The 20,463-nt window shown below is 37.4% G+C and overlaps 1 protein-coding gene across 1 annotated transcript in view; it reads left to right on the top strand.

Moving 5' to 3' along the window:
* CNTN1 (contactin 1) overlaps positions 1 to 20,463 on the top strand; it is a 210,486-nt gene that overhangs the window by 130,234 nt on the left and 59,789 nt on the right. Inside the window, exons 3-9 of the mRNA XM_036400229.2 lie at positions 4,013 to 4,145; positions 12,283 to 12,412; positions 14,869 to 15,041; positions 17,004 to 17,099; positions 18,362 to 18,568; positions 19,803 to 19,899; positions 20,053 to 20,234. Coding sequence (XP_036256122.1) covers positions 4,031 to 4,145; positions 12,283 to 12,412; positions 14,869 to 15,041; positions 17,004 to 17,099; positions 18,362 to 18,568; positions 19,803 to 19,899; positions 20,053 to 20,234 — 1,000 coding nt within the window. The 5' untranslated portion in view covers positions 4,013 to 4,030. The remainder of the gene's footprint in view (positions 1 to 4,012; positions 4,146 to 12,282; positions 12,413 to 14,868; positions 15,042 to 17,003; positions 17,100 to 18,361; positions 18,569 to 19,802; positions 19,900 to 20,052; positions 20,235 to 20,463) is intronic.

Genomic DNA, 20,463 nt, shown 5'->3' on the forward strand with positions numbered 1-20,463 from the left:
TCACTTTCCCTCTCTGCCTTCTTTTCTAACAGCCCTTTTGGGTTGGTTTATTGTTTCCATCTTCCCACAGATCCTAATGTCCCACGTGGCATTCCTTCCCTCTGTAGTGTTGAGATCTTTGTCTCCTCTTCACCCCTTCAACATCCCCTACTGTTGCTCTGCTGTCCCCTGTCTATCCCTATCCCTTCTTGATTTCAAATCTGGTAGATTATGTACCTTGTTTGTGCTGCCTTTGATCTTGAAAATCTTTATTAAACTGAGTTCAATTACCTGCTGTTTGTAATTTCTTTTCTTGTCTACCCTATAAATGCTTTTTGTCCTCACAAAACAATGATGTCATCTGCATGTCTGGATTTAGTGGGGAAGTGATGGAAAACACTGTCTGCTTCCATAGCTGTAAAATAGGTGTCTTTTTTTCTTAAATAAATGCCAAAGTGTACTGAAGATCTGAAGAAAGCCACACAGGATATGGCAGAAAATGTAGGCATTTTCCTAAAGTGCATTTTGAGAGATGAAAGAATCCTTACACTTGGATATTGTAGAGAGACAGGTTTACCCTTGTGTCCTGGGAACACAACTCATCCTAATGAAGCATCACAAGACACTGCAGGCCTCCAGAAGCACTCTGGCAAGTCCCTGTGTTCAAAATTCAATGTGCTTCTCATTCAGCAGCCAATGCCCCAGTTTTTTCCACCTCCTTTGGTCATTGCACTCCAGACAGCTCACCAGAACTTGGTTTTTTTGAATCTAGCAAAGGTGCTGTAGTGGTGACTGGTTCTTTTGGGAAACTGTACAGTAGAAAGGGACCTAAATGTGTTAATGAGCATTAGTTAGTAATTAAACATGGCATGGTTGCATTTAAATGCCTGCTTATTTTAAGACATGTTTTTAAAGTGTCTTGCTTGTTTTCTGAAATTGTGATGGTTTGTTTGGAAGAAGAAGGAAAGTGTACTGTGCAGACTGAATGATGTATGTCTAGGTATGTAGACGCTCTGTGCTTTTTTAGAGGAGAAAAGTGACTCAGCTGTTCATTTGTTCAGGAATGATTTTTAGTTAGGCAGCAATATCCCTCTCACTCTGCACTCTGCAAAGAAAAAAGGTTGAGAGCTGTAGAGCAGGAGTAGATTGTGCTGCCTGAGCACTGCAGCCCACAGTGCTGCCTCTGGCACCACTGCTGCTGCCTCAGCTATGCTGGGATGACTCCTTGGGCAGCTGGCTGGTAACACTGTGCACAGCTCTACCACCTGACACACACACAGCAATAACCTGCGTGCTATCTCATCTCATAGCAGCCAGCTCTGCCAAAATGCAGCAGAGTGATGTGAAACAGCTTCTCACCCACAAGCTGAGATGAATCAGGAGGGATGGCTGTGCTGTAGATACAGAACCCACTCAGCCGAAACAAGTGAGAGTAGGGAAAGGATTTAAATCCTGGCAGGGTGGATATTTTTGTCTCGGAATAAAATGAAGTATTTATAGCATTTACTGACACAATTCTTATTTACTGCACTTGGAGCCATTGTTGAAACCATTTTTTTTCCTGAGCCTGCAAAAAGGGATTTTTGGGGAACTAGAGGACATTGTATCTTTCCAAAATCAAACCTAAATTCTGCTGAAGAGAGGGAGGAGGGATCTTCCCTCTCTGACTATAATGTCAGAGAACACAGTGCTCTTAACAGTCTCCTTTATCAATACACATGAACACAGTTATTATCATCATGAGCTGCTGTGTAATTACCGTTGTTCCCTAAAGAGTTCCTGTTTCCTTGCTATTTAATTATGTGCATTATTTCAGCATAACTATGCACTCTACTCATGTCATTTGGAAACAAATGTTTCAGGCAAGGCAGTGTCATAATGTAAGGATGTCATAGTCTGGGCGTGGCTGCTGGAAAAGTATAGAAAGTCATTTCTTCATCAAACCTACCACTGCCTTCTGGATGAATCACATGCAGTAGTTCATACACTGGTCAAGGTAGATGCCTGAAATAGTTGTGGATGTCCTTTGTGTGACAGAATCTGAAGAAACTTTAGTGCCAACAGAAGTGGGAAGGTAAAGACGTTTAGTAAATCTTTCTCCTTGGATCCAGCTATAGTAAGCATATGTGTTTGTTGCCAATCTAAGAGCCTTTTTCTAGGAAATATTTCTAAATAAATCTCAGTTCTGGGGAATCACTGTTTAACTCTTGTCGGTCTTTTGCTGAGCACAGTTTTCATGTAACAGCCATAACTGTAGGGTCATATAGCTTTTAACTTTTTATTAAGGATTTACTCTGCTTAAAAAAGGGAAAAATGTGACATGCAACAGCTCCTGTACTTTCTGAGCCAGCAGATTTTCTTGTGATATTTCTCCTCATTTTCCTGCATTATGAGTTTATCAAAACACTCTTGAAACTCTGTTTTAAGGAAAGTTCACTGTTTGAGGCATGTTCAAATGAACATCTTAGCATTATTCTGAGAAAGAGGGGAGAAGTAAAAGGCCCCAGTGGCCAAGACACATTCCTAGCCACCTCAGGGGGAGATGTGAGACACATACATTGCAGCAGGCATGTCTGGCAGCAGCTCAGATGAGAGGCTCTCTGTAACAAGGACAGGATTTATCCTGACCATACTTAGGGAGTCAAGTGTATTTTTACTTGTGCTTTGTCATTTAAAATTGCCCCTTTCGTGGTGTTGGAGGTGGGAAATGGGATAGTTTCAAAACAAGATCTAAAATACCTGGCTTTTGGAAATGAACAATTAAGTAAAAATTTTGACATGGAAAGGGCAAGTATGGTAAAAGGTGGACGTCAGTGTCAATTCCTGGCATGAGAGGCTGGAAAGCAGGAGCATTGAGACAACACCTTGCTAAAAATGACAATGCAATATTAGAATCATAGAGTCATTTATATTGGAAAAGATCTCTTGAGATTGAGTCCAGCTGCTAACCCAGAACTGCTCAAGTCTACCACTAAATAATGTCCCTCATCTATAAGTCTTCTTTTTTTTAGCATGCACCATGTTCTGGGATGCTTATTAGTGGAGGGTGTTTAAGTAAGTATAAGCATATTCTATAATGAAATAGTAACAAAATGAATATACTGAGGGGACTGGATGATAGCAGCATATGTCTGAGATACAGTATTCTGTCAGTGATAAGCTGGAAGCCTTGCTTTGTGTGAAGTTCTTAATGAGTGCTAGAGCAGAACCAATCAAGAAGCAAGAACAAGGTGTGATGGATATAAAGGATGTATTTATATATTTGTGACAAGAAATCCATCAAAAAAAAACCTAGAGAATTGCACACTGCAAACATGATGGCACATTTCTCTAAAGAAATAGATAATAGTCCCCAGCAAGAAAAAACTGGCAAAATATTCTAATTTGAAGTAGTAACAAATCTTACAGAAGTGTCTGAAAAATAATTTATAAAATCTTAGAATATTCAAAAGAAGCTGCATGCTTTTTTAGCTTGCTTTTAGTATATATACAGGCAGAGTTTCTCCCATATGGAAAAGAGAAACCTTTGAGAACAACATAGCAATAATGATTATATTCAGTATTTAAAAGGAAACTCATGAAAAATATAGCCACTTTTGTGAAAGACCATTAATTGTATATTAAAGGTTTAAAATGGTGATAACTAGACAAAATGAATCTGAAAGAGATGCATGGACTTTAGTTTCACTGTAGTCTTTTTTACAGATTTTGGAGGCATGAGTTGAAATGTAGTATTTACTGAGATGGAGGATAGAATACAGAAGAGAAGTGTAAAAAAGGATGTTCAGTTTTAACATTTACCGTATTATACCATCACCAGAACATCTGAGTACTCTGAAACAGAGTGCTCTCTGAATAATAGATATAATTAATTTGGTCCAGAAATTCTGATGATGCATTTATTATTCAAAAGATTCTCTCCTATATCAACTCTTAAGTATTCAGTTTAGTCACATCAACTGCCAGGCCAAATGTGATATGAGATAAAGCCTTATGTCAGAGTTATTGACTCTCTCTTCTTTCTCTGTAACAGACTTTTTTAGTTCTCTGAATGATGGTATTGAAGTGCACAATTCCTTTTGAGATGATGGCCGAACAGAAGATAACCATTTGGTTTTTCATTTATCATCTTATTACACCCTGTTTTGTCTTCTCCCTGGCAGTAGGTAAGACAATCTCCTGTGTTATTTCCTTAAAGTAACTGTTGTTAGTTTTATGTGTTTCCATGACAATTAGAATGTTTTTATGGCTTTAATTTATTTGTGCTGATACAACAAATTACTAAGTATGAACAATGAAACTGGCAGGAAGCATATTTATTAGAATGGCTGCCATAATAAAAAGTTTGAAGAAAGACAGATCTGGACTTTAAATTTGGCGTTGTCTAATTTGATTTACAGAATGAAATCTTTCTCTAGCTTATAAAAAGTATATAAATTGTCTTTTGTGCACAGATGATCGACATGGTTAGAATAATGAAAAACGAAATTCTGTATTATTGACACCATCTAAAATTCATAATTTTTCAGAAGCCCAGTGTAGTGGTAGTTTTTCATAATACAGGGGGGTAATTCTGCATATTCTGACTCTAATTTTTTTTTTTTTTTTCACAAATAGAGGGGCCATAAATAATAAAACATTCTGGAGTCATATTTCTAGCATCTGCATTTAGAGAAATATTTGCAATTGAAATTTTAGTTCCATTTTAAGAGATAGAGGGAGGTCTGTGAAAAGGCAAAATTCCAACTGTTCCAAACAACTTTGAGATTTCTAAAGTTTGTTTCAGATTTCCATGCCAATTCAAGTGAATGCTGAGTTTTAGTTGCTGGGATGAATTTTTATGTTAGTGTAAACACAGCACATACTGATGTTTTGGTTAATTTCAAGCTAGGCTTTGGATCCTTCCCTACTTTGAGGGTCACAGTCTTGCTTAATCTGGGATGTCATTTCAGGCATTGCCCTAATTTCACTTCCATGGGACCATATTCCTTATTACTGAGTCAAAAAATCTGATTTAGACTGTGATGTAAGCTCACTGCCTTTAAGAAATCAGTCCAGAGCTCACAGGAATGATTTCTGGTTTAGCAGGAACGTTACTTTACTCTGTGGTTTTGAATGGTGTTCTTCAGTCCACATCTGAGTTGATTACTGATGCCTGATAAAAGTCAATACCTTCACAATATATTCACTGTGTGTTTCAAGAGAATTTTTCTCTGTTAAGATATGAGGCTTGCTGCTAGCACCAAAATTAAAACTTTAAACTCACCACTTTAATTCAATACTGGGCTTTTCCTGAAAGAATAAAATAATAATAAAGAAAAGACTATGAAGTGCTATTGGTAACGTTACACACGTGATTTTGCTCTGGACCTGTTGACATCAAACAAAACAATCAACTACAGCAGCCAAACAAGTGTGGACACTGGTTGATAAAAGGGGTGAGTCAATCAAGGAGAACAAATGTTCAGGTAATTTCTTGACAGGCAGGATTAAATTATTAATGTTATTGTGTATTTTGCACATCACATTTTTGCCCATTAGCAAAAAAAACCTTGGCACCAGAATGAAGCTGCTGGCAAGTTCCTGAAAATGGCATTGGGAGGTCGTGAACTGTGAGGGTAACAACTAAGTGACATAGGAAGAGGAGAGTGGGCTGTCATGACACCATGTGCAGCATGAGTACACACTGGCACTGCCATAGCAAGGCTCGTTTGATCTCTCACTGGGCTGTTGTTCTTGGCACTCTTAGATTCCCACAAACAAGATGGGAGCCATTGGTGTGGAGGATTGTGAATCCAGGGCAGGTTCTAATCGTGCTGTTACCATTCAAACACATTTCCTAACTTATCTCCTGGTATGGAATAAATACTTGCTTGCATTTTTCATCAAAGCCAAAGTTAAGACCTCTGACCATCTCTAAAGGTATGGCACCTGCCCTCCAGTGTGGAAGAGTCCTAGTTTTATATAATCAGAGGGTGTTTGTTACTGCCAGTGTATTACTGCAAGGCTGAGTAGTGCACATAGTCTCTGCTCCTGGACCTGCTCTACTTCGCATAAATCATTAAATCAATAAATTTGTATAAATCATTAAATAACCTTTTGAGTGGAGAGAAAATCTGCTTCTATCATCTAGGGTTTATGGCACCCATCTAGGTTATATAAATCTGATGTTGCAGTCTTTGCTCAGCCCCAGCACTTGAATCTTGCTGGAGGGTTTCTTATTTCAAATGGGTTTGAGAGCTGCTGGCAGTCAGGCTTAATTGTCTTGAATGTATGTCTTGGCAATGAAAATGCCATTGTATCCAGAAAATGTGTATCTGCAGTATGCAATATGTATCTGCAACCAAGATGAAATATAACAGGTTGCTTGGAACTGTTCTCAGTGTGGTTAAAAATTGAAAGATACTGAAGAGGAAGAAGGAGCACAAGTAGAGTGATGAAGTTCTCGGAGGTGTTCTTTCACACAGGATGTTATCAAGGGGAATGCTGGCAATGTCAGCAGTAATGGAGGATGTGTAAACTGGGGACAGTTTTTGAGTAAAGATCATGAGTTCTCATTAAAATAGCAAGGCAGACCAAGTTCCAGAGTGAAGAGGCAAGGTAACTGGAAGCAGATATTGAAAGCAGAGTATTTAAGAAGTTGTTTTAGCACCTTTTACCAAAACACGCTTTCTCTGGAAGTATATTTGTCTCCTCTTGCCTTTTGTGGTGCTGGATCTGCAGTTCTAGGTGGTTCTACTCTATAAATTGCCTTTGGCAAACTTGTCTGTGACTCTGTAGTCTAGGTTTTTGCAATCCATGCTTCCTAAACAGACCTACTATTATATTAACTGCTCTGGACCCAGGAAAGTGATAGCTTGCAGATACATTGTTTTGAGAAGTCTCACCCTATGGGTGTCCCCAAGTTCAAAGATACCAGCCAAAAAACCTGAAAGTATTCAGTATGAATGTATTTGACTGAGCATTGAGAGCCTTCAGACTTTAACAGCTAGAAGTGTTCGGGAACAGAGAGCCAGCAACCTGAGCTGCCTGACTTGAGATGTTTAGAATTGGGCCTGAAGAGAGGACAGGGATTCTGAGACTCTAAAAGCTGAGGGGTTTTATTTGTTTTAAAATTGTTCTTTGTCTCACAGCAGGAAATTAAAAAATATTTCCCAAAGTGAAATACATATGTTTTTAGAATTTTAGAGTGTGCTTTGGAGTAAACACCTTGATTTTTTAGCCAGTTCTGTTTTGTGGTAATTAGAGGCAGAAATTGAGAACTGTTGCATTGACTGGCTGTTTCTCATCAGTGGTGAATGTGCACTTATTTAACTGAAAGGAAGCAAAGATTTTATGGATCAGAGGTACAGGCATCAGAGGTATAGGCAGAGATCATCTTCTGCAATGAGACAGGAGCACTATTTCTTTTCCAGGTAAATTAGTGCTTGAAATGTAGTCCTGCAGATATAAACTGGTGAAAATCCCATAAATAATTCGGTCTCCACTTACTGAAGGAACAGACAGTTGTTACAAGAGTTGCTTTTCAGAGTGCACTTTAAGTAGTGCAAGGCAAATGAGAGCAGCAAACCACTCCTCAGGGAACGTGTCAGTGATTGTCAGTCCACTGCCAAAAAAGTTATTTCATGCCTATTACTGATAATATTTTGACTCTTCTCCCCTTCCCCCTGACATTTCTCCAATGCACTTCCAAGTTACCTTTGACTCCTCTTTACATTCATGTCCTGTTGCTAAGTCTGAATTTCAAACTTTTCTGTCATCCACTATTTCCCAGGTAAATCAGTGAACTCAAGTGTGTCTTCAGTCGGGATTCTAATCTATCGCTAAAAGTATTAAGACTGTTCTTCAGCCACAGCTTGTTTTGTTCTTCCAAAAGACTAATCAAAAACTGCAAAGACCCTGTATTTTATTGTGTTTAATGAATAGTAGATTACATTTGGCCATGAAAGCAATCAATAGTGAAAAATGTCCCCCTGATAATATGTTTCTCATAAAATGCTCTACTTTTTACCTTAGATTCCCACAAACAAGATGGGAGCCATTGGTGTGGAGGATTGTGAAACCTTACCTTGGGATTTGATACTGCAGAGCCAGACAGTATCTGAGTTTGGGTCAGATCATGCCTTAGAAGGCAGCTTGTGACTCTAGTAAACTATCTTGAAATGTGCAAAATGAGGCAATAGTCCAGGGGTGAAAATGTCTAAACCTTTCTGCTTTTTAGGCAGCCAAATTTCCAAAAATCACTAGGAACCAAAACTTCAGAGAAAGGCTGGTAAAGCAAGAAAGCCAGTAAGAAGCAGAACCTCTCAGTGCAAGACAGTTGTTTTGATGAGTACATGGAGATGCTGTTAGCATGCTGAATTTCTGAGTTCTGCCAGTATTTCATATGCACCAGGAAGGCTTGTGTGGGGGGATTGTGGAGGATAACTGCTGCACTTTAGCTTCATCCCTAATTTGCTGTCACTGGCTTTCCCATAGGATCAACATGTAAGGTCTTCAGTCACTTCCTAACTAACATTTGGATTTTTAAGGAAGAACCACCTAAAAATTTAAATAGTGAATACACAAATGGGAACATGTTTAAAATACAATAATTAGTATTGGCTGACATTCTTCTTGGCAGTATGAGAAGACCAGAAAACTGTACTCTGTTAGGCACAGGTGGAGAAACTTGCTCTGCCAGGGGCTGGAGCTTTTTGTACTTGAAACTTGTTGTAAAGGAGAAACTACATCATTAACTATGGGGCTCTTCAATATTCTCCTGCTCCTTTGAGTCCAGAAAAATGGAGGCAGCTTTCCCAAAGGCAGTCTTCATCTTTCATATGATATGAAGCGGGGAGTGCTGGAGTGGTTACCTTTTCCGTTTAAGGGCTGACTGGCTCTTGGAAAATGATTTGCCTTTAGCATCTTGATGGCTTACACTTACCCTCTCTTCTCCATCATGGTGACACTCTGTTATGAATTTTCTCAATATGAACACATTACTGCTTCAGCACATAAGCTTCCCATGAATGCCAAGTACAACTTTTCCCACATGATTTACAGAAGTAAAGAAACAATCCAGCCCCCAAACCTTAAATAATTCATGCTTGGACATTTTCCAGAACAGTAGGTTCAAAAAGGCATTTCTGAACTGGAGGCTAGAATCTACATTATTTAAAGCTTTTTATCACAACATGCAGAATTATTCACATTTTCTAAAGAGAGATAATAATTTTCTTCCAAAAAAAGAAGTGGATGAATATACTTAATGCCTGTTTACCTTGTCCCTGCTTGGATGTTAGAAGACCATTACATGCTACTGCTCAGTGTCTGACATTCGTAATTAAATAATCATAATTTGTTTGGTGATCACAGTGCTCAGAAATGTGGAAGTGCCATTTTGTATTCCTGCATGCCTGGTAGAGGTACTTTGGCTCATTCCCATCTTGCTTTTGAGCGTGAGCTTCTCAGACACCGGTGGGTCCTCATTTCTCTGACATACTGAAAACAGATCTACTTCTAAATATCAAATGATTTCTGGTCTTGCAAGGCTAATGCAGAGCCTGACAACTTAGTTAAACTGATAATGAATGACTCCAGGGCTCTTATGTGCAACACCCTTTAGCACTCAAGGTTAATCTAGCCATGCACCACGTCAACAGATCTTTGTCTCTCTCTCATGTTAAAATATGGAACTGGATACAACACTTGCAGGTAGATCAATACTCACATCCAACAACTGTTTCAGACAGTCAATTTTGGCAATGTTGAGTGCCAAGGAAATAGATAGGTGCACAGGAAACAGAGAAGAAGGAGACTCATTAGAATATGTCACTTGGAGAATGAATTATATGACCACCTTCCAGAGGGAAAGATTCTTATACAGGGTCCGTTATCTCATCAGTTGAGGAAAGATTTTCTTGACCTTTTCACAGACTTCCTAATGCATTTTAGCAATATTGAAAGGTTTGAGTCTTGTTTTCAGAATTCACTGAAGAATGCCTCTAATAGTCAGGTGATAGCTTCTGCTCCAATTTAAAATAAAAATCACAAGAAATCTACCCAAAACATAGGGCATTGTTTGAGAGGTCAGATGGTCCATCCTCTTGTCTAAAACAGGATCCAAACATAGGAAATGTGATCTTCGTCACATCCTCAGTTTGCCTAATATAGCTATTGTTTTCTTCTTTCTCTACTTTTCGTGTAGGCACAACTTCAGTGAGCTGATGCTTTTCCTTGTACTCTTAGTCTTCCCTTTGTCACTCTTCAGACTTTGTCCCACAGTCATGGTACTTCACTTAAAGTGTGAACATTCTTGCAGATCTTTTCACAGCCCCTTTCTCTTCTCTTTTCTCCCATGTGCTGTTTCATATCACTGGTCCATGTGTGGTCTTGTGGCTGAGAATAAAAGATTTATTGTTTGCCATACCTGAAATTCAGTGTGCACATCTTACTCTGTGCAGACAGACACCTGAAACCAGATTCATAATAGATTGCAGCAGAAGTGCCTTTATAAAGCACATTTGATAGGTGTGAGAAGCAGGCATTCACTCAGTATAATTAATAGTGCTGGCAGCATTAAAAATGCATGCCATGAAATGCCTAAGTGCTCTGTAACATCGTTTGAGTCCTAAGGTGAAGAGTCAGCTGCATATGATATGGCAATTTGCTGCTGGAGACTGTTGTTATTCTGTACTCATATTTAAGAACTGCACAGAACATGCCATCAGGTTTCTGGCTTAGTCATTCCAGTCTCTGAGCAAGTATGTGAATCTTGCCTTTTCAGTCTGAAATTAGTTCTTCTTTTGGTCTAGCAATATGTAGATTTTTATACTGTGTTGTGCTTTAAAATACGAAAGAAAACAGACCATTGTTTAAAATCTCTGCCTTTCTAGCTGCTCTTCTTTGCTTCTTTGAAAGAATTCTCATTGCATGAAATAGTTTTTAAAAATTAAGTTGTCTGACTATACATTTCACAGTGTAACTGTATCTTCTGTACCTGCTCCTGTCATCAAGGCAAATGGTGACTTTTTTACCATTTACCATCGATTAGGAGCCAAAAGGGAAGTTGCTTTTTATCTGCAAACAGTCTTCTTCTAGTACTGTAATCCAGTGTCCATCTATGAATAGGTAATTTAAAAACAATAAAAAAAGATATCTGCAGAAAGCATATTTTATGGATATGTGGTATTTTTACACTGGTATAATTCACATTCCTTAGGTATATAGAGAGACTCCTTCCTCTTTTACACGATTCCTAAAAACTGTCTAATTAAATCTAAAATGTTTTAGGACAAAACACAGGACTTTTAAGGGCATGAGTACAAAGTCATAATTTGATTTAAGAGCATTCATCTTTTACACTGCCAGTTTAATAACTCATCTGAGAAGATTTTTTAAATTACAAGATATGTAGCAAATTTTTATAGATAGCACAGACACTACTGCAAAATGATAGGATTTTTCCATCCTTAACCATTTCTTTTGAAAATAATTTCCATCCTTAACCATTGCTTTAGATTTAAATTATTCAGCCATCTCTGAGGATCTTATTAATTAAAGTTATGTTTATTTTGTTTGTTTCCCTTGTATTAGAAGATTCTTGCAGTCATTTTACAAGTCTCTGGCATCTCTAGGATTTGAAGCTCTGAACTTGAATGGAAAGTGAACCTGTGTTCAGGTTCAGCAATCATGCAATCATGTGTTCATTTGTTCTCCCATGAATTTGCTCACAGGTGTCCAGACTGTTGTTTCAGTCTCAGTAGAGACCTGTGAGAATAAGAGAACTGTGTTGTCTCAAAATTTTATCTGTATTGAGCATCCACTGCCTCCTCACAGAGTCATTCTTTATGTAGAATGCATATTTGACGTTTTCACAGAAAAAAAACCCAGTTACATCCTGGATTTACTGAGAAGAATTTTCCCAGAACATTCCACCTTTGCTGCTAGTCTTGCTTCTTAGACCCCAAAGAGCAACCTTATATGCTTGGAGGAGATAAAGGAGAAGGGAGTGCAGCAAGGGTGGGCAGACCCTACCAACTTTACAACAGCATCCACAAATGAAGGATAAAGATTAAAAATACAGGTTGTGTTGAAACCTGTTTTACGTTTATTCACCTTTAAGTGCTTGACTGTCCAAACTGAAATTATTTTCAGTGTAGGACCTTTTTAAAATTGTACTGCTCCAGTTTTGCTGAAGCACATAGAATTTCACTTCGGGTGACTCACTGTTTTTCCTTCACATTTTGATTCTTGAATATGTGATGCAAATTTGTCTTCAGTTTGACTGCTAGTTAATTTGAAATTCTATTCTGTTTTCAGAGGAAGGAAACAAAGGTTATGGACCCGTTTTTGAGGAGCAACCTATTGATACCATCTATCCAGAAGAATCTTCAGATGGACAAGTTTCAATGAACTGCAGAGCACGAGCAGTTCCTTTTCCTACTTACAGGTAATATCTACTGTTTTGATTTAAAAATCTTGAATATTTTATTCAGCAGCTATTTCAAATTGTTTTATTAAATGATTGCGTTAAAAGGTTGGAGTGAAGTCTTCAAGACTGGAAAAAAGTGCGCAGATACACAATTTTTGAGTAAGATTCAACCTTGATTCAATTTGCCAAAATGTCTAATCAGTATTAAAAACAGTATATTGTATTAAATATTTTCATATTCTGAAAGAAATACTGCTCCATATGTGAATTAAAAAAAAAAAGTGACCTTTAAATAAATTTGAGAGGTTATCTTTCCAGCTTAGGCTGAGGTTAGTAGAGATTTGAGTCTTTGTTCTTTTTGATACAGAATGACTTTTTTTATTCTATTTTGCATTGAAAGGAGAAGTACTGATTGTTGAACCTGGATATTCTACATCCCATGTTGGTTTTGCATCCTCTGTGTTGCAGGGCAGTGGGCAAAAATGTGTCAGCTATGCTACTGAAGACGTGAAAAACTTCATTCTGAAAAATCATTTCAGCTAGTTTTAATACAGATTCTCACAGGACTTCTTTCACAATAACGATATTATTGTAGAAAGCAATGCTTTGGTGTGCATTTATATGAGATCCGTTTCAGAAAATTACCCTATGACCTACCCCAGTACTCACTTATGTGTGTTCCCAGACTGGTTTCTAGAACAGAAAAACCAATTAAGTCTGCTATTATTTTAAATAGAGTGTTGTGGTGAACTATGGTATTCATCCATCAAAAGAGTTTACTTCATCTTTATTGCCACTTTTAAAAATCTGCTTACAGGTTGTCTGCCTGTACAGAAGCACCATGTGAATATCACATTTTGTTGCCTTGCTTTGCCTTCCTCTTGCCATGCTTGGAAGATGTGGAGAGATTGCATATGCTAAATGCATATGCATTTGATACCCTTTGTTGTACTTCCCCATCCCTTCCAGTTGGTCCAGAGACTCCCCCAGCTCTGTCTGCAAGACTGTAAACACACCAGCTATAGAAGATTACAGGTTCTAAATAAATTCTGACATTCTTCATTATCTATTGTGGGCTCAGCAAAATCTGAACTGGCAAAAACACTCTCAAAGAATTGCATTGCACCTCCAGAACTTCTATGTCTAGGAGCAGATCTGACAATTAGCACTGATAGGTGATGAGATGATAATTGCAGTACAGAATAAGACCACTTTTCTTATTTCCTGACACATTGTTTTTAGTATACCTCAATATGTTGTCTTCATCTCAGCCCTCTACTGGTTATTGAGTCAAAATTCTTCTTCTCAGAGGTAAATAAGTCCTTCCTACCATTTTCATTGCAGGATGAGCTGTCCTCAGCACCTTTATACCTAGATATTTCTGAATAAAGGATATATTTATTTTTTCTAACACTGACAGTTTTAGAGATATCTAGAACTCTATAAGATCAAAATGCTATTTGCTGCATCTTTAAAATTCTTCTGTTTAATTTGATTTTTAATTTTTTTTGTTTTGTTTATTTAGCGAGTTCCACTTCCAAATGAGAACTCTGCATATTTTGGTACATCTTCAATAGTTTATGAACAGGTGGTGTGTGTATTATCATTGTCAAATACTAATGCCTATGAAAATATATTACTAATATATTACTAATACCTTATGAAAAAAGAAAATATGCAGAAATAATGTAATGATCTTTAAATGTAATTAAGTTGCATCTTTGCTATTTGCACATAGGAGCCAGGCAGTTCCTTTCTAAGGTAACAGGCTCCCTCTTGTGGACACAGTAACAGACACAAATATAAGCACAGGTACCCACTCCGTCTTTTTTAACATTTCTTAAAGTAAAAATTGGTCAGAACTGGGCCGCCAGTTTCTCTCCTAATCCCTCAAGTGAAAATTGCAGAAATTCAGTGAATTGACTGTGGAGTTTTACCATAACTAAGGGAAGAGTGTCCAGCAATTTACTGAACCAATAGTAAGTAGGTCTTTTATGAAGGATGTCACAGCTTTTGCACTGACTTTACTGGCACGTTATGTTTTATGAAGCATTTTCATTATCTGCAGCAGGTTTAAAAAAATCTCTCGTTACTCCATACTTTAAAAGGGCAGAGGAAGTATATTTTTATCCAGTCTGAACTTAGATATTTATTTGAGATATGTTTAAAATCCATGTGTTTGGTGACTGGCTAGCTCATTCACAGCCAGCTCAAGCATCTCTTACTGCTTGGCAACTATGTTTTAACAAAGTATGTCACATCTCTAAGAAGGAAGAACTGATGCTGCTATTTTTAAAAGACCTCTGGAGTTCAAATCTGTGCATCTTGCTGAAGGAAAACCTAAAACTTGTATAGGAGTATATTAATAACTTCCTGCATAGTTTGTCAGAATTTATGGGTTATTTTTCACATCATTTTTCTTACCAGGTTGCTTTTTGGGGCCAATCTTACATCTTGTTTTTCTTTTTTAATAGGTGGAAACTCAACAACTGGGATATTGATTTGACAAAGGAGCGGTACAGTATGGTGGGAGGCAGACTTGTTATCAATAACCCAGAGAAATCAAGGGATGCTGGAAAATATGTCTGTGTAGTGTCCAATGTTTTTGGAACTGTCAGAAGCAGTGAAGCCACTCTGAGTTTTGGATGTAAGCTGTTGTTTATGTCACAATATAGAAAAATTATGGTTAGCTACAAATGCCCAATGTTTTACACTGCAGTGTATTCTGCTAACATGTGCTGTATCTGTACTACTCTGTAAAAACAGTATCTTAAGTGCCTTAGTCTGCAGATATTGTCACAAAATAAGTTTGTAAGCATTTTATATTCTTTAGCATTCAGCTGACATAACATAACAGACTTCCCAGTGAGTTGTTGTTAAATTATTATGTGAAGAGACTAATGGAGCCAGATCTGGAGAAAATAATGTCTAGACTCTTTTAAAATCATGGTAGGACCTGAGGGGGAATAGTCACAGGAGAAAGGCTTGAGTGAGGGCATAGGGTGATGAGGTGCAGTGCAAGCACAGCTGCAGGAGGAAGGCACAGCACTTGCTAGTAAAGTATGCCCTGACTCCTAGGCTACAGTGAAAAAACCCTGCTGCAGGAAATTTCTGTCAACTTCTGACAGTCATGAGCTTGTCTTGAGAAGACATGTACATGTACAGCCCTGCATATCACCAAATACATGAATTACAAAAAATCGATGTACTAAATGAGGAATAATGCAAAATTTTAAGACAGTGTTTGAGATTTAGGTTTTATTTTGACTTAAGTTGACTTTTCCCCAAATATATTTTATCATCAGAGGATAAAAAAAGGAATCCCAAAAAAAAGGAATCCACTCCAACTGGGGCCCATTCACAAAGCCCTAGGTACCCTGACACTAAGGGTTTGGTGCCCCTCTTGTCTTTAACTGGCCTCCATAAGTAGAATTCATTCCTTGCTGTAGAAGATCAGACATTTAGTGAAAAGTTCAGCTTTCTGATAATACTTTTGAGACTGTGGGGCTACAAATATTAGGGAAAGTCAGAAGCTATAATGAGCTGATGAGGATCATATCATTGTTGATATAGTCTTAGTCTATATTTAGCCAGGGTATTTTCTAGAAAAAAAAAAAAATTGAAGTCCAGGTTGTTACTTTTTTAATGGAGAAAACATCAACATTTCATTTATGGGATATTTATTTATACCTAAAGCAGGTTTCAGTCGTGTCAGTCCTGAATAACCAATAGGATAAAAAAAAAAAAACAATAAAACTAATAGATTAAAAATAAATAAATAGAACCAAAATAAATAAATAGAACCAAAGAATAAATAAATAGCCTTCTGCCTACCAGCTCACTGGCTTCGTGAGCTAAATGTTGATAGTATACTAAGAAATTATGCTGAACAGAACCCTAATATACAGAGTTCCAATATGTAAACTAAAATAGGTAAAGAGGTAAGGAATAGTGAAAAGATAGCTAGAAACTGATGAATATTTGTTAAAAAAGTACCTGCTTTCATTCTTCTTTATACTTTTGTATTTCTTCCTTTCTCCTACTTAATGATCACCTATAAAAACATTTCTTTCTACAATCAATGTTTCTAAAGAACTGAATTGAGTTGCTAAAATTAGTAGAGAAAAAGTCTGATCTTTAGTGTAAGTTTTTTTCTTTTGCTTATGCATAAACTGATTGAGAAATGTCAACAACCATTTAGAATAGTTCAAAAGTCTTGACCAGCTGTAATTTTGTTTTGTTGTTAAATTTACTGAAACTGTGGAACAGAGCCCACATTCTCTCAGATACTTCATCAATTACTCCATCTGAGAATACTGTACATACTTTTTAGATCCAGTGCCTTAACACTCATTCAAATTTTTTAAAGATAAAGTTTGCATCACTTTTTTCTTTTCCCTGCTATTTAAAATTACGATGACAAAAATAGCAAAAAATTCATTGGTAATGAAAAATAAGCAAAACTGGCATTAGGGGTCAACAAGTTTCTATCTGCCATGCACTGGTGTATTTCTATAGTAATCACTACAGGACAGAAAGTAATGATAATAATAAAAAGTTACTGTAGTTAAAATCCCTCTTCTCCTCCCCTTGCTTTTTTAAAAACTAGATCTGGATCCCTTTCCACCTGAGGAACGTTATGAGGTTAAAGTGCGAGAAGGTGTTGGGGCAGTGCTCCTTTGTGAACCTCCTTATCACTACCCAGGTAAGTCAGCTCAAAGTGCTTCATTTTCAATGTCTGAAGAGTAAAAGATGAATTTTTTTTTTCTTTTGCAAGTTTCCTTTATATTCACTTAAACAGTAACTTTTGTGCAGCTTGAGAATCACTATTTAGGTTAGGTTGCTGTTTTGAATGTGTTTTGCTGACCATATGTTGACTGTTCATTGCACCTAGTAAAGTCACCTCAAGTGCTATGGTCATGTGTCGCAGACATCTTTTTATGAAAATCCTTTCTTAGGATTTTTTCTTCCTGAGAAGCTGAGAGGCTCCAGGAACAAAATGTAAACAGTGGTTATCTGATGCTGTGGAATGCAACAGGTGGATCTGTGATTGGTCTGGATGTTTGGATTTAGTGACCTGTCACAGCAGACCTGGCTCTCTCTCTCTGTCCAAGCCAGCTGCCTTTGTTATCATTCTTTTCCTTTCTATTCTTAGCTTAGCTAGCCTTCTGAGATGAGGCTTTTCCTTCTATTCTTTAGTATAGTTATAATGTAATATACATATCATGAAATAATAAATCAAGCCTTCTGAACATAGAGTCAACATTCTCGTCTCTTCCCTCACCTGAAAACCCCTGTGAACACTGTCACAGTTATGGGCTTCTGTTAAAATCATGGAACAGCTGAAGCACCCCAGAGGGTCAGAGATGAGGTTATTTATTCTCTGGAAGGGACTTTTTCTCATCATTAGCTACTGAAGAGCTCTGCATGGATTATACCCATAATCTTAAGCATCTGGAGTTCCATCATGAGGGATGAAATTGGCTGTTAGCATCTCTTTTACCTTGTAAAATGGAATAATGATTTAGTTTTCATGCTCAGTTTAAGCATTGTAAGGAACTGAAGAATGAAGACATATGACTAGATAAAATGTTCTAAGGTTTTGTCTAAATCACAAGACTGCTGAACAGTTCCCAGCTTCTCAGTTGCATGAGGTCAAGACCCAGCTGCCTCTCTCATCCCATCCCAGTCTGTTCCTGTGGGATGGCTGTGCCCAGGGCAAGGTGTGCACACTGTAGCCAGGTCCCCAGTAACCTGCACTGACAGCAGCAGTGCCCCAGTGTTCAGTGTAGTCAGGAATGAGCTGGCTGCTGAAACATGCATAAATCTGTCTGCATAGCTGTCTCTCTGAAGAAAAGATCTATAACCTAGAAATTAGACTCAAGTGATTTATATACAGACAGTATTCTGTGGTTTAAATAGCTGATAGTGTTGGGTTTTAATATTGACTGAAGTGTTTTCCTCCAGATGACCTCAGTTATCGCTGGCTTCTAAATGAGTTCCCAGTGTTCATTGCTTTGGACAAACGACGATTTGTGTCACAGACAAATGGCAATCTCTACATTGCAAATGTGGAAGCATCAGATAAGGGCAATTATTCATGTTTTGTGTCCAGCCCTTCCATAACAAAGAGTGTATTCAGTAAATTTATTCCACTTATTCCGCAATCTGATCGTAAGTATTTATTGGAAATACTATGCACGGCATTTTAACTGCTTGTATTGTAATTTTGCTAATTCATAACTACTTTCATTTCTGTAAGGAGAATTATATGGCAAATTATAATGGCTGCTGCACAATGTTACTTGGTGTTTCAGATGCAGAGGTACAAATCATTCCCATTCACAGTGAAAACTTTATGAAAGAAATCTCCATTGATTAATTCACACATTTCCTTTCAGATCATTGAGAACAGAATTCTTATCCCCAGAACCCCCATTTTTTTATGTGATAAGCCCTTGATCGCAAAATCTTCAGTATCTTTTCTAGTCTTGGCATTGGTTCAAAGGAGTATGGCTGAAAAGTAGAAACTTCATGTAAATGCTGATGAACAGCTTCAGGATTTACTTCTTTTCCCCCAGAAAATCCCCCATGAAAGAGGAAAATCCTTTTACCATGATGAAATTTCCCATCCAACAGTGGCCTGAGAGCTTTGGTCTCTTATTCAATCTCCTAAGGCACGTCTGTGGCTTTGTGTTACTGGATTAATGGCTGCCGTTTCTGCAGGAGAACTGCATGTTTTCTAAATAGGAACCAAATTCCCTTTTGCCACTTCTGACTGTCAGTCACTAGGTTCTCATAAAATTATCATCAGTTTTTCAGTGACTCTTTTATCTGTACAATTTTCCATATTACTGATTGAATTAATATATTTTCAAATAAGTGATCTTTGACCAAATATTCCAGTATTCACACTGTCTTCTTCGTCTAGAACTGCAAGAGGATTCCTACAGGGATTGCTAGTAGGGAGATTTGACATCCCTTTGCACTCATTAAACTGTAGATATGCTTGCTCTAGCTGCTTCATACCATTACTGAGACAAAATTGAGCCTAAATTCAAAATAATTCAAAATATTCTATCCAGTAAAAAGCCTGTGAAAAAACAGACTCAGGTTTTTGTCTACCCACACATAGAGTACATCATCATGCTTTAAAAGCAATTAGAAATTCTGTTAAAAATGTTAGGATTAGTCATCCAGAGAAGGATAACTAGTTGCTGAGTAAAACACTTATGCCTTACTAGTAAAAGTTCAGTGCTTAGTCAGACTTTAAGAATTGACAGGCTGTTGCAGTTTAAAGAAGAATTTTGTCTGGAATTTTAAGAAAAGTTTTATTGAACTGCGTAAATTTTATTAGCTCTATAACTTTCTGATAGGCCTTTTCTTAGAACCTTTTTTTTCATGTTAGGAGCAAAAGTATATCCTGCTGATATCAAGGTGAAGTTCAAGGACACGTATGCTCTCCTGGGACAAAACGTGACACTGGAGTGTTTTGCTCTTGGAAAGTAAGTGTGTTTTAGTTATTGTACAGCATGAATTGCTTTCATATTTCAGAGAATGAAAATAAATATTTCATGATCAAATGCTCTTTTTGTAGTCTGCAGTTTAAATGCCAGTTCTTGAACATGCTCATTTGTACTTTACTGTACCTTTTCAAGTCCGGTTCCTGAGCTCAGATGGAGTAAATACCTTGAACCCTTGCCAGCCTCTGCTGAGATAAGCATGTCTGGTGCAGTTCTTAAGATCTTCAATATTCAGTATGAAGATGAAGGTCTTTATGAGTGTGAAGCTGAAAACTATAAAGGAAAAGATAAACACCAAGCAAGAGTTTATGTACAAGGTAGGAAGAACAATTTTATTCTTGATGATCCGTGTTGCTTTTACTTAGGTTAGAAATGTCTGTGTTTTCACAGTTGATGTCTGTGTTGATTCCTCATACACTGCTGTTCAAGTTAATACAGTAGAATCAAAATTCTTGCATTAAGTGGCAGGCATGATATTTATGTATTAATTGTCTGGTTGGATGGCTGGTATATACTATATGACAGTTCTGTGTTACCTGTTATGCA

Source organism: Molothrus ater, chromosome 5 (genome assembly GCF_012460135.2).
Source record: "Molothrus ater isolate BHLD 08-10-18 breed brown headed cowbird chromosome 5, BPBGC_Mater_1.1, whole genome shotgun sequence".
Taxonomy (NCBI): Eukaryota; Metazoa; Chordata; class Aves; order Passeriformes; family Icteridae; genus Molothrus; species Molothrus ater.